The sequence below is a fragment of the Syzygium oleosum genome, unplaced genomic scaffold, assembly GCF_021117445.2.
Source record: "Syzygium oleosum isolate NSW1041296 unplaced genomic scaffold, Sole_v2.1 Sole_v2.12, whole genome shotgun sequence".
Lineage (NCBI taxonomy): Eukaryota > Viridiplantae > Streptophyta > Magnoliopsida > Myrtales > Myrtaceae > Syzygium > Syzygium oleosum.
This window is the reverse complement of record NW_026607496.1, coordinates 6,629,071-6,653,184: the sequence shown is the minus strand read 5'-3', so window position 1 is coordinate 6,653,184 and position 24,114 is coordinate 6,629,071. Positions and strand designations below refer to the sequence as shown.

The 24,114-nt window shown below is 39.9% G+C and overlaps 4 protein-coding genes across 4 annotated transcripts; 3 read left to right on the top strand and 1 right to left on the bottom strand.

Moving 5' to 3' along the window:
• Positions 1-3,164: 3,164 nt before the first annotated feature.
• LOC130139536 (NAC domain-containing protein 67-like) lies at positions 3,165-5,067 on the bottom strand. Its single transcript, XM_056316723.1, has 3 exons — positions 4,712-5,067; positions 4,258-4,562; positions 3,165-4,124 (listed from the first exon to the last, which is right to left on the bottom strand). The coding sequence occupies exons 1-3, from the start codon at positions 4,929-4,931 to the stop codon at positions 3,372-3,374; spliced, it is 1,278 nt and encodes a 425-aa protein (XP_056172698.1). The 5' UTR covers positions 4,932-5,067; the 3' UTR covers positions 3,165-3,371.
• Positions 5,068-5,847: 780 nt separating this feature from the next.
• Positions 5,848-9,318, top strand: LOC115672328 (uncharacterized protein At5g02240-like). Its single transcript, XM_030594112.2, has 7 exons — positions 5,848-6,220; positions 6,997-7,268; positions 7,351-7,387; positions 7,476-7,573; positions 8,224-8,285; positions 8,656-8,779; positions 8,903-9,318. The coding sequence occupies exons 1-7, from the start codon at positions 5,857-5,859 to the stop codon at positions 9,020-9,022; spliced, it is 1,077 nt and encodes a 358-aa protein (XP_030449972.1). The 5' UTR covers positions 5,848-5,856; the 3' UTR covers positions 9,023-9,318.
• A 6,413-nt stretch (positions 9,319-15,731) lies between these two features.
• LOC130139557 (disease resistance protein L6-like) lies at positions 15,732-16,540 on the top strand. The gene has a single exon (XM_056316770.1). It carries the CDS (start codon positions 15,868-15,870, stop codon positions 16,441-16,443), a length of 576 nt encoding a protein of 191 aa, XP_056172745.1. The 5' UTR covers positions 15,732-15,867; the 3' UTR covers positions 16,444-16,540.
• Positions 16,541-18,177: 1,637 nt separating this feature from the next.
• Positions 18,178-22,079, top strand: LOC115672226 (disease resistance protein RUN1-like). Its single transcript, XM_056316377.1, has 4 exons — positions 18,178-18,393; positions 20,210-20,491; positions 20,598-20,956; positions 21,005-22,079. The coding sequence occupies exons 1-4, from the start codon at positions 18,178-18,180 to the stop codon at positions 22,077-22,079; spliced, it is 1,932 nt and encodes a 643-aa protein (XP_056172352.1).
• The last annotated feature ends 2,035 nt before the right edge of the window (positions 22,080-24,114 follow it).

Genomic DNA, 24,114 nt, shown 5'->3' with positions numbered 1-24,114 from the left:
AGTGGTGGTTGTTAAAGATGATAATTCATTGTAATTGCTCAATTAATAAGGTGGAACCTAGGTAGACCGCGAAACCAACTCTCGAACCTGTAATAGGGTAGGTTCCAAGTTCCAAAAAATGAGGAACCTATTATCATGGGTGGAACCTATACGGAACATGGAACCGCTCACCCCTAGTATTGATTCATGTAACGACTTCTCATTTTAATTATATTTATTTGAATCATAATGACAGGAAAACTAGTCTTTGAATAATAAGCTTGTTCAGTATTATTGCGTTAATGAAAAAAAAAAAAAGAACCTGTTAGACCGTGGAACTTATCCTAAAACCCGTGATAGGGTAGGTTGTAGGTTGCAAGTTTCGATGGGTAGGTTCCAGATTCCAAAAAATGAGGAATATGTACCCAATGATTGGTTCCAGGTTCCAAAAAATGAGGAACATGTATCCGAGGGTAGGTTTCAGGTTCCATGTGGAACCTGTAAGGAACTTGGAACCACTAACTCCTAGTTTGTGTGTACTTAGTGGGATTTGAACAAGTAATCTGCAGTTCATGAGCTGAAAATTACCTAACGTAATATCATCGCGAATAATCTCAAGTGGACCTAAACCATTTGCTGTTTGGACTTGAACTCCATTAACACCCTATCACATCGAGGATGATAACTTTGCTAAGTATCCCTCTACAGTGTCGTATGAAAGCTAAAAGGATAAGTGCACCAAAATTCCTAAAAAACTTAAGTGATAGGTTGTTAATGGAGTGAGGGAAAATCCTAACGTGGCATCTTTAAAGATTTTTCGAAAACACTTATCACTGATGTCGTGTCAAGTGGGCACCGTTTATAAGAAAAAGGCCCCCCAAAAAAACATCACATGTTGAAAGCACGTGGGCAACGACAGCACTAGTTTCACCTAGCGCTCACAATATAGGAAGTTGGGACTACATTGGCTCATTAGACGGGCCTGAGCGGTCCTACCCAGGCCCGCCCATCAAGGCACCTTTCTTTTTCTAATTTTTTTGATGTTCAGCCAAAAAAAAAAGTAAATAGAACTGGAAAACAAATGACGAAAAATACCTTTAGGGGTGCGTATTGTTTTACTTAATTACTTTTCTCATGAGTTTTATACAATTTTCCCCTAGTATATTAGAAATCTTTGAGCTTATTTGCTACTATTGTTTATGAATATTAAACACTAACGTAGGATTGTTAACGATATATCTTTTATAATCTCTTTCGATAAATACATGAGTAAAGCCAGGCCGCTTGCATGTTTATAAATATTAAATTTTAATATAGAATTGTGACATCCAGCATGCGTTGCCGATTTTCGACGGGATTTAAGCAACGTTCTCGATCGGGACGTCTAGGTGTTGCCTAAAAAGAAAAAGCTCATCCATTGACTTTTTCTTGTAATTTGGAATGATAGGTTAATTTAAAAATCGCATTTTGATCTTGCCAAGTAATTAAGCAGATCAATTATCCATTACCATTGTACAAAAAAAGAGGAAAAAATCACAAGCGACATCATCCATCGTTGAATTTATGATTAGTGAGGATGTTTGTAGTCAAAACTCTCAAATTAAGGGTGGATAGAATCGGTTTTGTGTCAAGTTTTCTTTAAATTGACGGAGCATGTTTAATTTTCCAGTAAGATTTGCTGATAAGGCCATATATATGTTAAGAAAAATGATAGACTTTATTGGGACTGATTTAAAATTAGATATATTAAGTCATGCGTCGGGCTATTAATGATCATTGAACGTGACCCACTTGTTTAAAGGATTAGTCACGGTCCGATTTGCCACCAAATATATCAATTTTGTAAATTATCATAGTAGGCTTGGTATCGCTCATCTGTCATAGGAGTGAGCAAAAGGACCGAACCAAACCAATCGATTCTGGGCAGTTCTCGCAAGAACCAGTCCTAGTCCCGATTTCCAAAATTTGGCAGTGAATATCTATCCACTTCCCGATTTTAGGTGTGGACTCACCCACTCGAACCGGATCGATTTTTTTTTTGTTGATATTTATTATTCCAGATCTCCAAAACCCTAATTCCCATTTTTTTTCTTGCTTAGACTTGATCACGCAAGCTTGTCGCTTTTGTGTAAAAGTTGGAGGACGATGTCGCCCTTTCGGATGCCCATGGCGGAGAGGTGGGAGGCGAGGGAGTCGACAGAACAGTAAGGCTCGGAGAAGGGGACGTGGAGGTCTGAGGAGGCGTCGATGAAGGCGATAGAGCCGCGATCGGGAGGAGATGAAGGTGGTGATGTTGAGGGAGGGGGAGCGGGAAGGGAATGGGCTTGCGCTTGCTGTGCAAGGTGGATTTGGAGCTGCAAAAGTTGCTTCAAGGGTCGATTTGAAGCAGATAGGTGGCCATTGGAGATGAATCATGACTTCCTGACAAGTGACAACTTATGCTTCAAGGCAAACGATCTCTCTCTCTCTCTAAGATTGGTCTCTTTTGTAATTAAAGATGGATAAAATCGCTTTTGTGTAAAGTTTTATTTACACCGATGGTGTATGTCGTGATTTCCTCCTAAAATTTACTTACGAAATTATATATATGTCGAGGAAAATGCTAGACTTACCAGGACTGATTTACAAAGTCATGCGCCAGTCTGTTATTAATAATTGAACATGACCCACTTATTTTAAAGGATCGCAATCTGACGCATCACTTAATAAATCAATTTCGTAAACCAGTCTAAGTACGTTTGGTATTTGCTCATATGTCAATTAATGAAAAGATAGAAATGGCAAGTCGGTTTGGCGATGTTTGCTTCATTACCTATCAAGGCGATGCGTCAATAGATCACATCAGCAAAATAAAGCAAACTTGGTGGAAGGATCCTCAAAGAGCAGCCTCCATTCTCTTAACTTATGCAACGCAAGCTTATAGATCGACAAGATACTACTAACTAATAAGAACAAACGCGCGTCAAAACATTCCAAAAATCAAAATCCTATCCTTATCTGCGTTGTGTTTTCGAGGGAACGCAAAATCTGGATACATCTGGATAAGATAATCTCAATTGGGATATAATCCGGATATGTTCGGATATTACATCCTCATCTATTGCGGTTGGATGCTCGTCACCGCCTCCGGTGGTAGCCGCTACAGCAACAGTAGTTGCGGTGGTGGCTGGTTTTTTTTTAATCCTTTTTTTGCCTCTTTCAGTATTTTTGTTGTAATTTTTTTCAATCATATTCTAGGTGCACTAAACATATGACAGGATTTCTCACTATCCAAAGGAATTTTAATCCCACTTCATTCTATTCTATCCCTATCCATGTTCAAATAATCAAAAGCAGCTAAAAGTTTATCTACCCAGTATAGATCTCTTGACCCATACAATCTCCCAAGCAGTTCATATGTCTTCCACAACCATAAACCTTTTATAGTCGAAATGCCTCCACAAGGAAGAACCATTGCTGTCTAGGAGATCATCACCAAAGTCAGCCGTGAATGCTGAACCGTCTTCGTGGGCCAACGACAAACCTCTGATGGCGTTCACCCCGTTCGATATCGAATCGTCGGAAGCATTATTTGCAGGATTGAAGTCGACCGCCGCAGCTTGATCAGCCGGGGTCTGTTGTTGTCCACGAGTCAAGGAAATAAAGGGCGTGTGTGGAGGCCAAGCTACCGAATCGGTGGGAACATTAGGATAACTGTAATTGATTGCACCATCGTTGGCCGTCTGCTGTTGCTGCTCCTGAGTCTCCCACCAGTCGAACATGTCCAGAGGTGGGGCATCAACTCCCGGGTCATTGAGAGTGTCAGTGTCTTCAAAACAAACCGTGCCTTTCTTTGCTGCCTGCGGCTGTTGCTGCCTCTGATCAGGCGTGGGAACGCTGCCGCACACGCCCGGAAGCTCGGCGATAGGAGCCAGCTGGCCCCAGGGCTCGAGTGGCGCACCGTCATTCGGTCCGGGAACAGGAGACGAACTTTCAGCGTGACTTCCATGATTGCCCGGATCTTTGTGTGGAGCTTTGGACCCATCCTGGGTTGAAGCCACGCTCTTCCTCTTCCTCTGGCCAGTCTTGCGGCCCTCCTCTTTGCGGTCGTCCGATTCCGACTTGCTCCTCTTCTTGTGTATCTTGCATATCACATAGCCATCAAGCTGAACAAAAAGACGCATCAATCCATAAGGAAACAGTTTTATCACCACGCAAAGCGAAGTCACATTCGAACTTCAAAAGTTTCCAATGCTACGCTTATCGAACTAGTCGGTTGCAGAATGTTAGGGTCCCGACCTGCATGTCGTTCTCGCCCGTCGTTCCCTTGTGATTGTTGCTGTTGTTGTAATCAGCGTCCTTGGCTGTGAACTCGTGCATGATCCAATCGGTCTTGACGCTGTCCTGAGGCTTGCCGTGGTAATACACGAGCGACCTCTTCCAGCCGATGACTTGCCCGTCATGAACGATTTCCTCCGCCGACCCGCTGGCCCTCCAGAATCCGCCTCCGGCCTCTCTATTGGGTCGCGTCCCGTTCTTGTACTTCCGGTCTCTGGTCGTGAAGAAATACCACTCTTTCTCTCGCTCTCCACACCCGTTCAGTTCTGCGTGTCACCAAGAACGAGAAAGGACAACTTGGTATTTCAGAAGCAACTATAAAGCACATGTACCAGAGCAAATTGACCTTGTAAAATACACGAGAGGATGAGCACGTCATCGTTACAAATCAAACTAGAGAGATGAAGACACTGACCGGAGAGCTGTTGAGGGGTGTGCTTGTAGACATTGAGGTCCATGAAGGGATGAGGCAGCCGGAGAGGCCAGCCCGAGAGCTTGCGGCGCAAGATGGCGATGAGCTGGTGGTCGAGGGGGTAGAACACCAGTCCCGGCGGGCGTCGCTTCGCGAAGGAGGCGTGAGGCACCGGTTTCTCGCACCCGCATCCGCAGCTCTCTCTTCTCTCCGGAGTCTCCATTGATGGCTGAAACTTGCCTCTCTTTCGTCACTTGTTGAGGTCTCTATTTTTCAGGGCTTTGTCTCCTCACGTACGGATGGTACCTAAAACCTTGTCGGTTTAGGATTCTCTTATGGCTATATGAACTCCTGTACTTCTTGAGAAAAATTTTTTGTTCAAAAGATTGAGCAATCTATATTTTTTAAAATTTAGATTTGGTAGATATCTGCAGGGTAAGTTAGTTGTCATTCTCATTATCCTTGAACGCGCAATTCAAAATGTGTAACTGATAATCGAGACTATCCCGAATCTAAATTTTGCAATTAATTATAATAGAGACCATTTACACGCGTAATGCAACCCTCTAAATTAAAGATAGATGTCAATGGTTTCTAGGAGAAAAAGAAGGATGCCTAATTTCAAAAATAGGATACGTGCTATCTATAAAAGTGCGCGGTTTGTGAGGTAATCAATCAAGATATCGAATTTCCATTTATCATATATGCAATACACCGTTTACTCCTTTCATGTTGAAAATTGTGAGTAAGGGTATTTTTGTTCTTTTAAAGGGTAGATAGACACCTAATCAAAACTCGACGTTATACAGAGTAAAGATTATACGCCATGTCGGAGTTCGGGTCGAGTCAAATGGGTCGGGTTGCCTGCACCAACGATCGACCGACCCGAATTGTTTTATTTTGAATTTTTTGGGGGGGCTAATCCCGAGGGAAAATCATCATAAAAAATCGAGAAATTGAAAGGATGAATTTTCCCGGCTTACTGCTGCTCCTCCCGGGAAACCGAGCAGAGCCGAGCTGAGCTGAGCTGAGCTGAGCTTTATCCTCTTTCGTTCGGCTCCGCTGACGCTGAGGGAGAAGAAGATTCAGGGGCGACGGTCGGATGGGATAGGGGCTCGGGTGCAGCTGAGCGCGCGTTCTCGGGAGCGATGGCTATGGCGACACGTGTCCCTTCGGCCTTATCTACGGCACCACCACCACCGCCGTCACCGTCACCGTCGCCGTCATCACCGTCATGGGTGGGTCGACGTCATAAATTGAGTTCGGTGGTAGCTCGCGTCATTAATCGCCGCGGCCATCGCAGCGGCACCAGCACCAGTCAAATTGGGGTCTCTCCGTCGCCTTCGCCGCTTCGTTTCGCTTCGCCCGCTGCTTCGCCTTCGTCGCCGTCGCCGTTTCCTTCCTCTTCCTCTTCTTCTTCTTCGCCGAGGAGGCGGTTCCCGACCGTTGCTGCATCCATGGCCGGCGCGCCCCCGACGACGGTGCTCATCACCGGTGCCGGTGGTCGAACCGGTGAGGCCCTTCTCCTCCTCCTCCTCTTTCGTTTGCGACGCCTTTTCCTCTTTGGTTTTCGAGAGCTTTCGAGTTGCGAACTCCTGATTGCTTCCTCTGTTTGGGCTTTAGTCTTCGTTATTTTTCGCGTTTGATTCTTCAGAATTGACGTTACCCGTTTTTCTCTTTATTGAGGTGGATGATGGATTAGGCCTTAAGTGTTTTTCTCTTCATTGGGCACGAATTGTTTGAAGGGGGAGGTACTTGTTTTTTCCCCCATGCTCCGCTAGCACTGTTCCTAATATATTTCGACCATTGGATTTAGGAAATACGGCATTTACTTAAAAGTCTTACGCTTGACAATTTAGATGCACCAAGAGAAATGCTCCTAGAGCACCTACCGATTGTCCCAACTTAAAGCTAAATAGCTCTTTGAGCAGATTTTAGGAGGATATGAAAGACATTCTTTATGGATAAATACTCGGCGTGCAAAAGAAATTGAAATTCTACTGCTTAAGATCTGGTCTATGGTGATTCTTGTATTTTAATGGCTAGATTTCTAAGAGAGTATTTATGTACGCACCCACGCACGCATGCACATGTGAGAGGTGCTAATTTTCTATCTCTAGTTCTCAAATTTTGCCCATCTTCATAACATTCTGAGAAGAGACAGAATGCGGAGTTTTCTAGAATCCAGATGCAGCTGTCTTTACCTCACTTTCAAAAAGTCACCTTTCTTTCTTTGGGTTTTAAGGTTATCGTTATTATTTATTCTTTGAGATAATTTTGTCTGACAGGTCAAATAGTTTATAAGAAATTGAAGGAGAGGTCAGACCAGTTTGCTGCAAGAGGTCTTGTCAGAACAGAAGAGAGCAAGGGAAAAATTGGGGGAGCTGATGATGTTTATGTTGGTGATATAAGGGATCCCAGCAGTGTAGTACCTGCAATACAAGGCACTGATTTTCTTATTATTCTCACCAGCGCTGTTCCAAAGATGAAGCCTGGTTTTGATCCCACTCAGGGTGGAGGGCCAGAGTTTTATTTTGAAGAAGGAACTTATCCTGAGCAGGTCATTTTACATCTCTGTTTACACTCCCTGGGGACATCCACTGTCCTTTTTATCTGCTCTGACAAAATATTTTGCATCTCAGGTCGATTGGCTTGGACAGAAAAATCAAATCGATGCTGGTCTCTGTCTCCTGCCCATTGGAATTGATTTTGTTGTTCTGAGTTCCTTGGCATGCCTTTTACTGATATATATGGTTTCTTTCTACAGCAAAAGCTGCAGGAGTAAAGCAAATAGTTTTGGTTGGTTCAATGGGCGGAACAAATCCCAATCACCCTTTGAACAGCTTGGGGAATGGAAACATTCTGGTTTGTAATTCATTGATCTGCACAAAATATCTTGAAATGGTTTTTGATCTCTTTTTATTTGAGCATATATTTTGTGATCGAGCCTCCATTTAATCGACCATCACTGTGGGTAATTTTTCTGTGTTTGTTTTTACTGGGAGGAGGGGGAGAACGACAAATAAATCGTGGAAGGAAGATAGAAGAAGAGGGAAGAAGAGGAGGGGAAGGGGGAAGGGGGGGGGGGGGGGGGAGAGGTGGTGAGGATGGGATGTTTGGCCTTCTTCCACTACCGAAAATGTATGCAAAATGCAAATCACACAAAATGTTTTAGTCAAGTATGGTAGATGCTGGCTGACAGATTGTGGAAATTTGCTTAAGATAAATCGATATTGTCTGATGCCTATTTATGCCGTTGGGAAAGCAACCATGAGCCTATGGTAGGGAAAAGTGCATACAGTCAAATGCTAAAAGTTAAAGTGGTTGTTCACATAGGGACTCAGACTACTGTTTATTTCTGTGAGTTTCTACCAGTGCTGAGTAGCAGCTTTCCTGGTTTGAATCATCTTCCTTGTCTCTTGAGATAAATGTCTTTCTTTAATATCATTTACTGGGTCAATATGTGAGTAAGGAATTGTATATCGTTGCAAAATATTAGCTTTGCTATTTTACAGGTGTGGAAGAGGAAGGCTGAGCAGTATCTGGCTGATTCTGGTATTCCATACACAATAATAAGGTAGATTTGAACTTCTGAGATCTAAATAGTTTTCCCAACAATATCACTGATTAAGTCTCTCTTCTCTCTTGCCTGCGCTTGTGTGCATTACCAGAGACAAATGGATATTATAAGCCACTTTTTGCAATACATCTTATTTGTGGTATCTTTTCTTCCCAAGTGGCATGAAAACATTTTAATAGGAGAAGTTGATCTTATTTAATGTTCTAAACTGGTGATTAATCACCGATTGGTTAGTCATGAGCATCCCAACTGTCAATTACAAGGAGTATTGGTGTAGTAAATAGCATTGCTTATTGGCTGAAGATAGTCGCAATTGTTGTTACATTCACTAGACTAGAACATGCCTACTGATGTCTACCTGATTCAGGGCTGGAGGCTTGCAAGACAGAGAAGGGGGTATCCGTGAATTGATTGTGGGCAAGGATGATGAGATTCTTGAGACACCAACAAAAACCATCGCGAGGGAGGATGTCGCAGAAGTTTGCATTCAGGTAATTATTTATGCTGTTATGTATTTCGTTCTCTTAGTTTTTTTTTTTTTTCGGTCAGATTTCGTTCTCTTAGTTTAACTTGCGAATTTATATTTTCCAATCCAATCTTTCTCTCAAAAATAGGCGCTGTTCTTCGAGGAGTCCAAGTACAAGGCGTTTGATCTGGCCTCGAAGCCCGAAGATGTCGGTACACCCACAAAAGAATTTAAGGCTCTATTTGCCAGTGTGACCACTAAGTTTTAAAATTGCAAGTGGCCATAGATTAATAGTTGCTCTTTCTAAGTTTATGGAAATGGGGAAAGAGAGACATGGCAAATAAAAGTAGGTGTACAAGAATATGTCTCCACAGAATGTGTTGCAAGTGTCAATTCTGTGTGGTCGACTGCATATGATGTGGCCCAAGAATATGATCAAACAACAAAATTGGGCATTATTTACTTGTAAAAACTGCACGTCTATATGACTAATGTGCAGTGGAAGTGGATAAGGTAAGAAGATTGAAATCCTCCTTAAGTGATCATGGTCTGTTTCTGATGCTAGCGGTTATATGCTTACATCTCTCCCTTGTGTATGCCTGACCAGCCTTTGTTTGGAACGTGTCGATGGAAAAGCATCGCATGGTCTAAAGATCGCGTAGATCGAACCCATTTGGATTGTTGATCAATATCGGTCCGGCTGTTGGACCTGCATGATTAATGGTTCAGATGGTATGGATCCATTATGGCCTATGAACCATGCTATCTTCCATGGGCTGATAGGACAATATTTTAGTCGAGTAGGACGGACCAATCTGTTCAGAATGAGATAACTATATTTGAATTTGCCTGACGTAAAGTCAGGTAAGAAGATTGAAATCGTAATGTTAGTAAGAAGCATCGGATTTCGATTGAACTAAGGAGGTATGGATTACGTGTTCGGGAATCCTGAAAGCAGCGGAAGCAAGGAAACGGGAAACTTCTCTCAGTGCATATTTGCCGGATTCACAATTTGGTCCATTTATGCTCCATTTATGCTGGGTTGGGTCGAACAAACAGGTGCCTTTATACATCACGATCCTTTTGTTCGCCTTTTCGGTTAAAACTCGATTCGTATTTTCAGGACAAAATGTTTTACATATGCGAAAACTAAAGATGTTAGATATGAATAGAAGTTTCGGACACCTGTTATTGTGAAAAGTAGTGTATGATTTTGGGCCGTAGCCAAGAAGTGGCAACCAAGGGAACAAAGACTAAAAAGGAACGAGAGTTGAAATGCCTAGAGACGCCTCATCACAAATCCAAGAGCCACATCTGCAACACTTGTGTCTGCAACATACAAGGAAAACCTAGGCCACGCGGGAGTGGCCTTGGCTCCTTGATGGCAGTTTCTAGCCGGCGAGCGAATTGGCGAGTAACAAGATTTTGGTGACGAGACAGTGACATGGTGGAATCGGGGGCATGGAGTCGCGGATTGATTGCAGATGAAGAAGTCGCAAGGAGTCGTGGTGATAGGAACCAAGGTCTCGTGACGGATGAGAGGAGGACGCGAGTGGCGGCAGCGGCACAGAGCCGCCGCGATGGTGAAGGGGAGCGGAAGACGAGAGTGGCTGCGGCGTAGAGCCGCGGGGAGCAGGGTACAAAGTTGCGTTGGGAAGGGAGCTCGCGGTGACCGGCGGCAACCATTAAGATGAGGTGGCTAACACGATTGGTGCGAGGGTGTTATACGACAAACGGCCTTTAGGTGGTTCGAGACAGGGAGATAGCACCCCTCTCTCTCTTTGAGGATGTCCTCATCCAAACAGCTAAAAAATGAAACCCTACAATCACCATTAAGTTCATTTTATTCCAACAGCTAAAAAATGAAATTAAGGGCAAAATTATCAATTCAGTTGCAAACCTATTATATGGATACGAATATAATGCAAAATTTTTCGATTGTTTCAATGTAGTCTTAAATTTTCGCATGAAATAATCTTTTAGGGTAATCTTTGCTTGAAATTGCTGACTCTAGTTATTGTCGACTATTCTACGTGGCGTGGTCGGCGATCTAATATTGACAAAATGAATAGAAACAACTTTATTTCATAGAATTTTCCTATATAGGCATGCGGGAGAATCTTAAAGAGGACCGAATATTGTGGAAATTTGGAGGGGCAAATTTCAATTGAAATTGTCAGATTGCGTTTAGGACACGTCAAGTCACCGACAGAATGCCGACTCTTTTTCGACCTGACAAATTTGGTTGAACTGTCCCACTTTGAAGGTCGGTTTCTGACCAAAAAAAAAAAAAAAGGTCGGTTTTTTTTTTTTTTGGTCAGACTTTGAATGTCGTTTGAGAGTGGTCGAATTTGATGATGCGCTTGGACATCAGCTAGAAAATCTGAATTATTTGGAAATGTGCAATTTGTCTGAGGTTAATACCGCGAAAAACTCCAAATCGGTACACCTGTTAAAGATTTTTCCCAAATTAATTTTTTGACTACAAAAAATCCCAAATTGGTACACCTGTGACAGATTTACTCAAAACTAATTTTTTGACAACTAAAAATCCTAAACTGGTACACTTGTGACAAAATTACTCTCCGTTAAATTGGATTAATACCACGAAAAATCACAAACGGATAATTTTGTGATAAACAGACGGGTAAAATCCTAAACTGATATACCTGTCACTTGTTACATATTATCCAACTGAGCAATTTGACAATAAAATTTAACGGAAACTAACGGAGGGTAAATTTATCACGGGTGTACCAGTTTGAGGTTTTTGGTGATCAAAAAATTAGTTTAGGGTAAATTTGTCACATATATACCAATTTAGGGTTTTTTGTGGTATTAACCCATTTGTCAATTGCTTGCTAGGCTATCGGGTCTATCAAGATTAAAGGGCCTCCGATAATAGAGTGTGCAGAGTTGCAAGCACTAATTGAGACTCAAAGTTTGGAGAAATTTGAATTGTTGGAGCATTTGTTCATTCATAAATGTGGTTCCTTAAAAAAAGTTGCCGGATCTATCAAAGTTACAGAAGCGGCAATGCTTGAATTTCACGCATTGTGAATCACTGCAAAATTTGCATGATCTACGTCTAACAGACACGTGTCCTCTCGACATCGCAAAACTGCGGGAGGTTACGTGTCTTCAATGGCCATTACAAAGATTGGAAGAATACATGCAGTCATAATGTGGAAGATATCAACAGGTGACTCTAGAAAGGGACAACCACCACTTTCTTGACTTGCGGTGTTTCTACCGTCTTATTGGCTCCTGACACCTCGTATTATATTGAATTGACTACATTATTTTTCACCTTTGTTTTTTTCTTCTGTTTCAATTTTACTATAAATGAAACTATTCATGCTCCTATCAATCAGCGTTTATTAAGTTAAATGGGGGGCCCACTTTTGATTTAAGATTATTGCTTGCCTTCATTTCTTCTTTTTTGGTTTTTTCCTTTTCTTTCTCCATTTATGAAAAAATTGGTGTACTTCTTTTCCAACAAATAGTTTATTTGGTGCATAGCTATCTAATTAATGTGTTCATGACAAAAAATAATAATTATTTTGTTAATAAGTTGTATATTTCTTCTTCTTTTTTATACTAGGAAACTATTATTTAAAAAATAACTCAAGTACAAGTAAGAGTAAACAAAAACCATCTAATTTTGTAAATAAGTTGTATATTTTTTTTTGTACGTGGAAACTAATTATTTTGTTAATGTGTTGTACATTTTAATATGTGTCATTAAATGATAGCCTATGTCTTTTAATTGCTCAATTTTCATTTTATCGGTGAATCTAATAGTCATTTTTCAATTATTTATTGTGTGATGCATTCAATATTTTGAGTGACCATGATTCGTTCTTCGTTTTATAGCAAAGTACCTCAAAGGACATTAGATTTGGTTTTTCGTCTCCGACGTGCAATAGAAATATTATGTCAATCACGATAACTATTTTCCCTATCACAACTGAGAAGAACGCATTTTGTCTCTCTTTGACTTTTTTATTGAGATAAAATAACCTTGAGCAAGAAGATACGTTCGCACATTACTCAAAAGATACTCTTGCTTTAGAAAATTTCTTGGTAAAGTTTCAAATGAACTTGTTGAGATGATTGATTGCTATTTTCTCCATTCACAGTTTCATCATAAATAGATATCTTTAAGTAGAAAACAATATTGTATTCCATAGTAATTGCACTACAAGAAACAATACGATCAAAGATGAGTAAATTGTGGATAATGTTTACATCAACCACAATATTTAGTCTTTGAGTAAATTTTCGTAAATTTGTACCAAAAATCGAAGTTGAAAAATTCACAATCATGAAGATAATCTAGGGAAATAAAGTAAACACTTTGCAGATTAAACTAACATTTCTTAACTTTGATATATGATTAGTGCTTGCTAAGATTATAACAGTGGAGAACAAGTTCAAAAGAAGATAAACATGAAGGAAACATTGAAATGCAATGGGTGTGGAAGAAGTGGCTAGGGTGAAAAAAGTTATTTGGATGTGGGTAATTTTGTCTTTTAGTAAAATTGGAAAAAAAGAGAGAAAAAAGGTAAAAAATTATCTTAAGTCAAGAATGAGACCCGCAAGGGATAATGTAGTCAATTCAATGTGATTGGGCATGTTAAGAGTTAATAAGGAGGTGGAAATAGTGTGAGCCTTCTTTACAGTTGGTAAAAATTTGCCGCCTTCTTTCCTCCGAGCAATTTTCTGTTTTTTTTTTTTTTTGGGGTTTACATCATGCATGTTCACCTTAGCATTGAATAATTGAAGCAACAATCTCTTTGTAATATTCAGGATTTTCCAAAGAAAGGGAAACGGAAGAAATAATTCATGACTCATGACTTAATATTTACATTATTGTTGAAATTATATAGCCGTTCATAAATTGAAAAATGTCTGTAGACTAAGTTGACGAATCGTCATTTGATTGTGTTCTCTTGTCTGTTGACTAAGTTGGTAAACTACTACGATCGTCAACGTGAATAAACAACAACATAATTGACCCACAAATGTTCTTGTAGTGAAACAATGCAATTTTTATATTTTAATAAAAAAATTTGGTTTTATTTCTTCCAAAACATACAATGGGCCAAATCATTCGTAGAACCGGGAATTGGAACAAAATCGACCAGGGCAGGAACTGGCGGTTCGAGAACAGACCGGTTCGATTCTCAATTCTAGGTCGAGAATCGTGCTTTGGGCGTTCAGGTCAATAATTTCGCCATTTATATATAAATGGATGACTTTTCAAGGTTTTCCAAAATGATGTTTCCTTTAAAAATTTTCTGAGGGCGGAGGATTTGGTGGAGAAGCTTTTCACATTAAGGCTTCGTTCGTTTGGCGGAAAATATTCTCCCGAAAAATATTTTTCGGGTTTTCCGGTGTTAGGGGGGCGGAAAACGTTTTCCGTGGGAAAATATTTTCCTTCCCCCCTCACAAAATAGCCTAAGTTTACGGAAAATGACTTCCGCTTCTTCAAAAGTGGAAATCATTTTCCGGAGCTTTTTCTTCTTTTTCTTCACTAAGGTCGCCGGCCGCCGCCATGCCGCCGCCGCCGCCGCTTTGCCGCCGCCGCCGCCCGGCCGCCGCCGGCGCCGCCGCCCGGCCGCCGCGGATGTTGGCCGCCGGTCGCCGGCCACCGCCACCGCCGCCGGACGTTGGCCGTCGGTCGCCGGCCACCGCCGCCGGCGAAAAATATTTTTCGAAACTTTTTCATATTGGTCGCCGAACACCGGAAAATTATGTTCCGGAAAAACATTTTCCAGGAAAATGACTTCCGGAAAAATATTTTCCAAAAGGAGAATATTTTCCGCCAAACGAACGGAGCCTAAGAATGTAATAAAAGCTCTTCACATTAAAGAATGCAAAATTATTTTTATCGTAATTCTTTTAATTCCCGAAGATTCTCATAACTTTGAATTTGATGACTTTTTTCAAAATTTTACCAAATTCATATCTTGGAGTGTATTTAACACGAAATTCTTAAAACTTATCAATATAAAAATATAAACATGTTATTGTAATTATTAAAAGCTTAAACAATTTTACATTTTGGAGAGAGAGTCTTAGTAGTAGAAGTAGTTGATAAAAAGTACCAAATAGGTTTTTTTTTTTCTTATTTGATAAATTTATAGTATTCAATGCAATGACTTAACGTACATTTGTCGCTTTTGAAGTTGTCAATATTGACGGGAAAATTACCAAAAAAGTCATAAACCTATTACAATTGTGTCAATTTAATCCTAAACCTTTTAATTCGATCAATTTAGTCCTAAGTCTTTTGACAATTTTCCAATTCAGTCCATATGGCCAGTTGTGGCTGAAATTGCTGACGTGAACAATTTATATATATAATTATGAATTATTATTATTTTTTATCTTATTTTTTTGTTTTTTCACTATGGCTGGCGAGGGTCGCCGTCGCTTGGCTGGCGAGGCTTGCCCTCGTCGGCCATGGGCACGACCTTGCTAGATTTGACAAGGTTAGGCCTTGTCTTGGCGAGGGTTGCCATGTGACCAGCCCTCACCGACCATAATGAAAAAACAAAAAAAAAAGAAGAGAAAAATAACAAAAAAAATCATAAAATTGTAAAAAATTATAAAATTTGTCTACATTAGCACTAGTGGCACCCCGTAGGACGGCTAGCATCTAAGTTAGTGATTTCCGATTAAAATTGGTTGGATGAACTGAATTGACAAATTGTTAAATAATTTATGACTAATTTGGTTAAATTAAAAAGTTTAGGATTGAATTGACGCAATTACAATATGGTTAATACTTTTTTGGTAATTTCCCCGATATTTTGACTGTTGACAAAAAAAAAAAGAAGCACTTATGCCACTTTGGAGGACTGTCATTGTAAAAAAAAAGCACTTATTCTGACCGTTGACCGTTGACTTCGTCGCTATTTTTTATTCTTTCCGTGCTGAGACAAAGCAAACAAATCCAAGAAAATACAGCCAAAGCACATTGCTATTCTCCTGCCTCCGTCGCTTTGCTAATTTTTCTTGAGGAATCCCAGGTCAGAATAAGAAGCAAGGACTCCACATCTCTCTTTGATCAATCTGGTTAAGATTATGAGCTCCTGAAGGAGGATGAAGAGAAAGACGGACTCACCAGACGTAGCGACGACATCTGCATCTGCCGATGACTGCGATTTGTCGTCAGGGGCTGAGTTTGAGGTGTTCTTAAATTTTAGAGGCCCCGACACTCGCCTCAGCTTTGCTGATTGTCTCTATCACTCCCTGGTTCGAGCTGGGATTCGCGTTTTTAGAGACTTCGAAGAGATCCGAACGGGCGAAGTGATTGGAGATAAGCTCCTGCAAGCCATCGAGTCCTCCAAAATATACGTGCCCATCTTCTCTAGGGACTACGCATCATGCACGTGGTGTCTTCGCGAGCTCGCGCACATGGTGGAGTGCTCGAGCAAAGAAAACGGCAAAGTGATCCTACCCATTTTCTACTACGTGAATCCCGACGACGTGAAGCTCAAAACTCGATTATACCTCGACGATCTGAAGCAGCATGAGAAGAAGTTTGGCTGCGATGATGTTCGACAATGGAAGAACGCTCTGACCGAGGTCGCAAGAATCAACGGATGGGGCTTGAAGGACAAAGGGTACGATTGTGGGTTCGAAATCTGCTTTCTTCTGTTTTTTCTGGGCAATTAAAAAGCATAATTATACATATTCACTAGAGAAGTACGTTTTTTGTTGAGATGATGATGCGTTCTCATGATGCTTTACTGCTTACTGTCCCAAAAGAAACAATGCCACACTGCCTTTATAGTTAATTTATCTGATGGAGAGAAGAGCAATGAGGAGAAAAGAATTTTTCCCTACTTCATAGTTAATATTTTTGAAGATCTCTACACTAGTGAGATGATCATAATGAATAGAATCTTCTCCCATTTTTCCTCTTTTAATTATTCCTACCAAGCACAGGATATTAGTCTATTCTTTTTGTTTTCTTGCCCGGGGCTGGCGAGGGCCAGCCACCCTCGCCCAGGGCTGGCGACCTCCGCCGGCCCATCCGGCGATGGGTGGCGGGGCCCCACGGCAAAGCTCCTTCTCTCCTTTTTTTCAGTCTTTTTTTTTTTTAATTTTTAGCCTTTTAATTTAATTTAAATAAGATTTGAATAATAAAATAATTAAAAATTCCACGTAGGAGATAGAAATTCATTTAAAAATGTCACGTCATTATTTTCCGTTAGACAAATCGACGATGTTAACTTTAGGACTTGATTGAACCAATTTGACAAATTTTAAGACTTAATTGCACTTTTTAAAAAATTTTGAATTCAATTGCACTTGTGCGATATGTTTTAGGACTTATAGTGAACATATCCATTGACTTAAGAAAGTGATCTTCTTTTTGGTAACACCTTGCCGATTCAGAAATCCAACTAGTTTTGTGTCTTCAATGGTTCCCAACTTAAGAGTTTATCTGCCATCTGTTTCATGCTAAGATTCTTGTGTCAATATGCCAGCCATGGTGAAATCATCAACAAGATTATTGACGAGGTTTTGACCAAGCTGATGAAAAGAATAAGAAATCTGCCCGATCATTTAGTTGGGATTCATGATCATATCGAAGCTATCATGGACTTGTTAAATGAAGGTTCTCATGATGTTCGTTACCTAGTCATCCATGGAATGGGCGGTATCGGTAAGACAACTCTAGCAAGTGCTATCTTTAATCGAATCTCCAATCAATTTCAAGGCTATAGCTTCCTCTTGGATGTTTGGGAATCTGCGCAGCATGGTAGAATTATTGACTTACAAAAACAGTTATTATCAGAAATTCTCCAAGGCAGATCTCTAGAGATCTATAATTCTATTGATGCACGGATTAACATAATTAGAGAAAGGTTTCGTGATAAGAAAGTTCTCATTATTCTTGATGATGTAAATAAGTGGGACCAATTCTCTAAGCTTGCAGGAAAGAGCAATTGGTTTGGTCCAGGAAGCAAAATCATCATCACAACGAGGGACATCAACTTTTTGCCAATCAAAGAGAGGGACAAAGAAAGTAGTTTCCAAGCAAGTTATGAAGAGTTTAAAATTTATGAAATGACAGAAATGGGTTCTTTCCATGCTCTTCAACTTTTTAGTAAACACGCCTTCAGGTTGGATTTCCCACCACCTGACTACGACGAAATCTCACGCAAAATTACTAGCAAAACATGTGGAATTCCATTAGCTCTCGAGGTAATCGGTTCTTCACTTTGTTGCAAAAGCAAATTTTTCTGGAAAGACACCTTGAAAAAATTAGATTTGGTACCCAAGCAGGAAGTCTTCAATAAATTAAGGATTAGTTATGACATGTTAGACCATCGTCAAAGAGAAATCTTTCTTGATGTCGCATGTTACTTCATTGGAAAGGAAAGACTCCATCCGTATTATATGTGGAAAGCTTCTAACTATTTCCCAAAGAGTGAAGTTCTTATCCTTATCCGTATGTCTTTGATAAAGATTGTTGAAAATGACACATTGGGGATGCACGATCAACTTAGAGATCTTGGAAGAGCAATTGTTCAGCACGAAGATGTCAATTTTCCGGGGAAACGCAGTAGGTTGTGGTTACCGAAGATTGCGTTGGACGTGGTTCGGATGAAAGAGGTAAGCTACGGTCACCTTGCTATTTTCTTTAGGAAAAAATCGACCATGCATTTACCAACAGTGTGGAGTAAGTTTCTTGCAGGTAAATATTTTTGTTCAACTTTCCTTTTCGCAAAGAAAAATGGAAATGTTTTTATAGGGGTTTATTGATGGTTATATCATTATCTTATATAAAAAGTGTTGCAGCCACCACTTCAAGGGATACCAAAATTTCTAAACAAAATGATATGAAAACAGGTGCAGATTGCGTCTTCCTTTTTGCTAAGTTGGCAATCATTAGCGACATTAATCTAAAACGAGACATCGTCGACCACCTCTTACTGGAAATTTGGGAATAGAATTAGAAACTAATTGCTCTGTTTGTTTCGCGAAAAATGAATGATCTAGATAAATATTTTCGTAAAAATATTCGCTTAAATGCTCCGTTTGTTTCGCGAAAAATGAATGATCTAGATAAATATTTTCATAAAAATGATCGCTTAAATCGCTTAAAATAATCAGTTGATGAAAAATATTTTTATTATCGATAATAATGTACATTCAAACATTTTTGTAGACATTAAAAATATTTTTCGTTCATTCATTTTTCTAAACGATATGAGTGATCATTTTTAAGGAAATGTTTTTCAAATCATTCATTTTTCGGGAAACAAACGGAGCGGTAATTTACTACAATCTTTTGTGTATAGGCTGGCAAAACTTTCCTGCAATATATGGATTTAGCCATTAATGGTCTATCTCTAACATTTCAAACAATATAAGGGCGACTTTCATGAGGTTGGTCGAAAATCTCTACTATTAGAAAGCATATCTCTTTTGTGCGTTGATCCTTTGTTCTGTAGAATCCGCAAGAAACTCCTAAAACAAGTTTGACTTTCCGGTTCCTGTGCCTCATCTTGTAATAAAACTCATAAGAAACCTAATAAAGTGACCAAGCGGGAATCCATCCATAGAGTCGCAATCGGTTTACAAACTCAAGACATAGTTAGGAATTTGGTCCGGCAACTTTTTCCTGCATTGCAAAGGGTTAACACCACGAAAAACTTCAAACTGGTACATCTGCGATAAATTTACCTCAAACTAATTTTTTGACCACAAAAAATCCTAAATTTGTACACCTGTGACAAATTTACCATCCGTTAGTTTTCGTTAAATTTTACTGTCAAATTGCTTTGTTAAATGACACTCGGCAGTTGACGGATATACCAGTTTTGATTTTTACCCTCCATTTGTTACATGTGTACCAATTTATGATTTTTTACGGTATTAATCCAATTTAACGGAAACTAACGGAGAGTAAATTTGTCTCAAATGTACAAGTTTAGGGTTTTTTATAGTCAAAAAAATTAGCTTGGGGTAAATTTATCATTGGTGTAGCAGTTTGGGGTTTTTGGTCAAAAAATTAGTTTGGGGTAAATTTGTCATAAGTGTACAAGTTTTAGATTTTTCATGGTATTAATCCTATTGCAAAACCATTGCAGGTTTGTTATGTTTTAGAAAAATTAAATAATGTAGGCAGTATTTTCTATCAAGCTGTTTTACCCAGTGATAACTAAGTTCTTTTTTATCGACAGAGATTCACTTAAACTGAGTGATTAGTAATATATTTATGCTTTATACAGTATAGAAAATTCTTTTCAGCTGTACGAAAAAGTCGGATTAACTTGATTAGGTCTTTCTTGTTCTTTTCTCAGTTTAGATACGTACAAAGCAATATTGTATGTTCCATTGCTGACAAAATCATGTTCCTCAGACTTGTACAGCACCGTGTTTGTCATTCAATTGAAATGTTCACTTATGCTTTTCCTATCACCAGGGGACAGATAAAGTCGTAGCACTCAGACTAACGGGACTCTCCAATGTGCATCATTTCACAGGTGAAGAATTTTCAAAGCTGCCCAATCTGAGATTCTTGGAATTAGAGGGGGGGAACTTGGTAGGGGACTTTAAAAATATTCTCTCCAAGTTAACATGGCTCTCTTGGAGTTTTTGCCCTTTGAAATTAAACGCGACAAATTTAAGTCTCGAGAAATTGGCCGTGCTCGAGCTCTCAGGAAGTAACATTACTGAAGATTGGACCGGATGGGGGCCATGCTTGGTACAACATCATACTATGCAGTTTACTTTTTCTGGCATTTGTCTTGCTAACCAAACTTACCCATTTGCCTTTCTTGACTTGGCTGATTCTTGGTTTGTTATTCCAGGTGAGCGAGAACTTGAAAGTTATACGAATTACTCATTGCCCAAGCTTAAAAAGGACTCCTGATTTCTCAAAATGCTTGAATTTGAAGATATTGGTTCTTCAAGGTTGTACGACCTTGCTAGCGGTTGATGGCTCTTTCTCTAAACTAGAACACCTGAAGCACTTGCAAATCGAGTCGATTGATATGGTAGGGGAAGACGATTGGGACATTTTTGCAGTGTCTTCCATAGGTGGTCTAGAATCCCTGTCAACGCCAAAAGTAAGAAGGAGGGAACTTCAAGTACATGATGATCATGTTGCACAAATTAATCATCTGTGGTGTTTGGGTTTAGATGATTGTTCACTTTTTACACTTCCAGAGTCCATTGGAAAGTCAAAATCACTGCTTGAACTGAAATTGGATGCCAGGGGAATCGAAGAATTACCTCACTCTATCGGAGATCTTCAAATGTTGAGGAAGATGAGTCTTCGTAGAACTCGGATAAAGGAGCTACCGAACCCAATAGGAGAGCTCGAATCCTTGATTGAGCTAGATTTATGGGGAGCTGATATCACAAAATTACCTGCTTCTATTGGGAATCTCAAAAGGTTGGAGATTTTATGTCTAGAAGGGAGTGCGATAAGAGAGCTCCCAAAGGCAGTAGGGATGCTAGAGAATCTTAAAGAGTTGAAAGCCCGAAAGTGTAGAAATCTGAGAGGGGAAATTCCAAGTGAAATTGGGGGTCTATCATTTTTGAGGATGCTAGATCTAAGAGAGAGCAAGGTTAGGAGATTGCCCACAACTATGAATCAACTTTCTCATCTCCAACAACTTTGTTTGGACGACTGTAATGAATTAGAACAGTTGCCAGAACTCCCTGTGAGTTTGAAGGAGTTAAATTTCTCATCTCATTTATTGTGGACAGCCCCTGACCTTTCATACCTAACTAACTTATCCAATCTTTATATATGGGACAACACTCCTCAATTGTCAGAATTCAGACAAAGAGCTCCAAAGATGGAGTGGATTGAGGGATTATCTAATTTGGAGAGCTTGACACTTGTCATGGGAGATGTTGCATTTCCTTTTATTAATTTGGTTACTCTTTCTCGACTTCTGATTCTTAAGATAACTTGTGTTGATGTTCGATTTCTGATGGGGCTTCCATCTAGTCTTGAAAACTTGGCTCTATATACTGTCAAGTCACCAATGGAAGGGTCACTCTTTTCCAACTTGACAAATCTGTCCAATTTGGACCTTTATGGATGTCGGCTGAGGGAGGTTGAATTTGATTATGTCCTTGGACAGCATTTGGAGAAACTCCATAGTTTGTATGTGAGGGATAATGAATTTCTTGAGAGGCTATCAGTATCAGGATTGAAGGGGCTCCAACGGTTGAGCGTGTTTGATTGCCCAAGGCTAACGGAGATTCAAGGTGTAGAGAAATTAAAATCATTGCTTGAATTGGGATTTTATAGGACGGGAATCACGGGATTTGCCTAATTCTATTGTAGATCTTAAAATGTCGAGGAGGATGAGTCTTACTGATACTTGGATAAAGAAGTTATTGAACCCAATAGGAGGGCTAGAGCTCTTGCTTGAGCTAGATTTGAGGGGAACACATCATATAATTATTTGCTTCTGTTGGAAATCTGAAAATATTGGAGGTTTTAGGTCTAGACAAGAGTGCAATAAGATAGCTACCAGGGCCATAGGGATGCCAGAGAATAAAAAAGTGTTGCATGCTGGAACCTGTGAAAATCCTGAGGGGGAAATTCTAAGTGAAATTGGGGGTCTATCCTTTTTTTAGGACACCAGACTTATCAAGAAGCAAGGTTTATCGATTGCCCACAATTGTGAATCAGCTATCTCATCTCCAAGAACTTCATTTGGATCAATATGATGAACTTGAACAGTTGCCGGAACTCTCTGTGAACCTGAAGGAGTTGAAATTCTCATCTCATTTAATGTGGATAAGTCCCCAACCTCTCATATTTAACTAACTTAGTCGATCTGAACATACAGGGCAAGACTTATCGATTATCAAAATTTGGTGAAGGAGCTCTGAATATAGAGTGGTTCGAGGGGTTATCTAACCTAGAGAGATTGACACTCGTCATGGGAGATGTCACGCTTCCTCTAATTAATTTGGCTACCCTTCCCCGGCTTCGGGTTCTTAAGATAACTTGTGAAGACCCCTAATCCTCGATAGGGCTTCCGTCCAGTCTTGAAGAATTGACTCTACACGGTATAAAGCCACCGATGAAAAGGTCATCGTCCTTTGCCTTCTTGACAAATTTGTTCTATTTGCTGAGGAAGGTGAGATTGATGATGGCTCGGACAGCAGTCGAAGAAACTCCATAATTTGGATGTGAGACGATCTGTGAATTGCTTGAGAGGCTATCGGTATCAAGATTAAAAGGGCTTCAATGGTTGACGGTGTCTGGTTGCCTAGGGCTAATGGAGATTCAAGGTGATGAAAAATTAATTAAGCTTCAAAATTAATTTAAGCAGCAATCCCTCCTGTAGTATTCGTAAATTCCGAAAGAAAGGGAAAAGGGCAATATTTTTTCATGAAATATGCACAATCATGTATGTGACGCTTTGAGAATATATTATAAAATTTTTGCGACGATGGATTTTTCTCTTTACCTAATAATATTCATTTTATTGATTTCGTAATATTCGTTTAATTCTTTATAGTGGTATTTTTTAATTAATCCTCTAATGCCGTTCATACACCAAATAGAGAGTATCATGTCATATGACTTCTTATAAGGATTAATACCACGAAAAATTCCGAATTGATACATCTTTGATAAATTTATCCCAGACTGATTTTTATAATGATCTTTTAATATCATATATATATATATATAATATACATATATGAAATATGAACTATAGAGCTAGGGGTGAGCGGTTCCCGGTCCGGTCTGGTCCAACCCAAGAACCAGGAACCGGGCCGGTTCCCAGTTTCTAGGACTGGGGACCGGACCGGCGATTCTTGGGATCGTGGATCGGTTCCAATGGAATCAATATTAAATATTATTCGTGAACTGAGAATTGATTGTTCCGTTCTTTCTTTTATAGTTCTGATTTGATCCCGTAAGGCCATGGAAAAAATTGGAATCGATTATTCAATTTTTTCATATATATATTAAATATCATATATATGAAAAAATTAGAAAAATATATATTTATCGATCCGGTCCGGTCGGTCCGATCTGGTCCGGTTCCCACCCTAGAATCGAGAACCGGATTGCCTGGAAATCGATTTCACTTTTAGAAATCAAGAATCGGACTGATATTTCTGAGAACCGGACCCAACCAGTTAGGGGTGTAAACGGTTCGGTTCGGTTCGGTTTTCTTGAAAAACCGAACCGAACCGAACCGAACCGAACCGTTAAGGGTGCCTCCTTGAACCGAACCAAATAGGAACCGAACCGAATTGGAACCGAACCGATAAGTCGATTTGGTTCGGTTTACTTTTCGGTTTCTTCTTCTTTTATTTTTTTTCGCACTTCTTCCCTACCCC

What these genes read in the sequence shown, in the direction of transcription:
- LOC130139536 (XM_056316723.1), bottom strand. Translation starts at nt 4,931, where the DNA reads ATGGAGACTCCGGAGAGAAGAGAGAGCTGCGGATGCGGGTGCGAGAAA. An exon ending in CACCCCTCAACAGCTCTCCG is followed by an intron (nt 4,563 to 4,711) that starts GTCAGTGTCTTC and finishes GGTGACACGCAG; the next exon opens with AACTGAACGGGTGTGGAGAG. An exon ending in CGGGCGAGAACGACATGCAG is followed by an intron (nt 4,125 to 4,257) that starts GTCGGGACCCTA and finishes CTTTTTGTTCAG; the next exon opens with CTTGATGGCTATGTGATATG.
- LOC115672328 (XM_030594112.2), top strand. Translation starts at nt 5,857, where the DNA reads ATGGCTATGGCGACACGTGTCCCTTCGGCCTTATCTACGGCACCACCA. An exon ending in GAAAAATCAAATCGATGCTG is followed by an intron (nt 7,388 to 7,475) that starts GTCTCTGTCTCC and finishes TTCTTTCTACAG; the next exon opens with CAAAAGCTGCAGGAGTAAAG. An exon ending in TCGCAGAAGTTTGCATTCAG is followed by an intron (nt 8,780 to 8,902) that starts GTAATTATTTAT and finishes TCTCAAAAATAG; the next exon opens with GCGCTGTTCTTCGAGGAGTC.
- LOC130139557 (XM_056316770.1), top strand. Translation starts at nt 15,868, where the DNA reads ATGAAGAGAAAGACGGACTCACCAGACGTAGCGACGACATCTGCATCT.
- LOC115672226 (XM_056316377.1), top strand. Translation starts at nt 18,178, where the DNA reads ATGTGGAAAGCTTCTAACTATTTCCCAAAGAGTGAAGTTCTTATCCTT. An exon ending in ACGTGGTTCGGATGAAAGAG is followed by an intron (nt 18,394 to 20,209) that starts GTAAGCTACGGT and finishes TCCTATCACCAG; the next exon opens with GGGACAGATAAAGTCGTAGC. An exon ending in TCACTTTTTACACTTCCAGA is followed by an intron (nt 20,957 to 21,004) that starts GTCCATTGGAAA and finishes ATTGGATGCCAG; the next exon opens with GGGAATCGAAGAATTACCTC.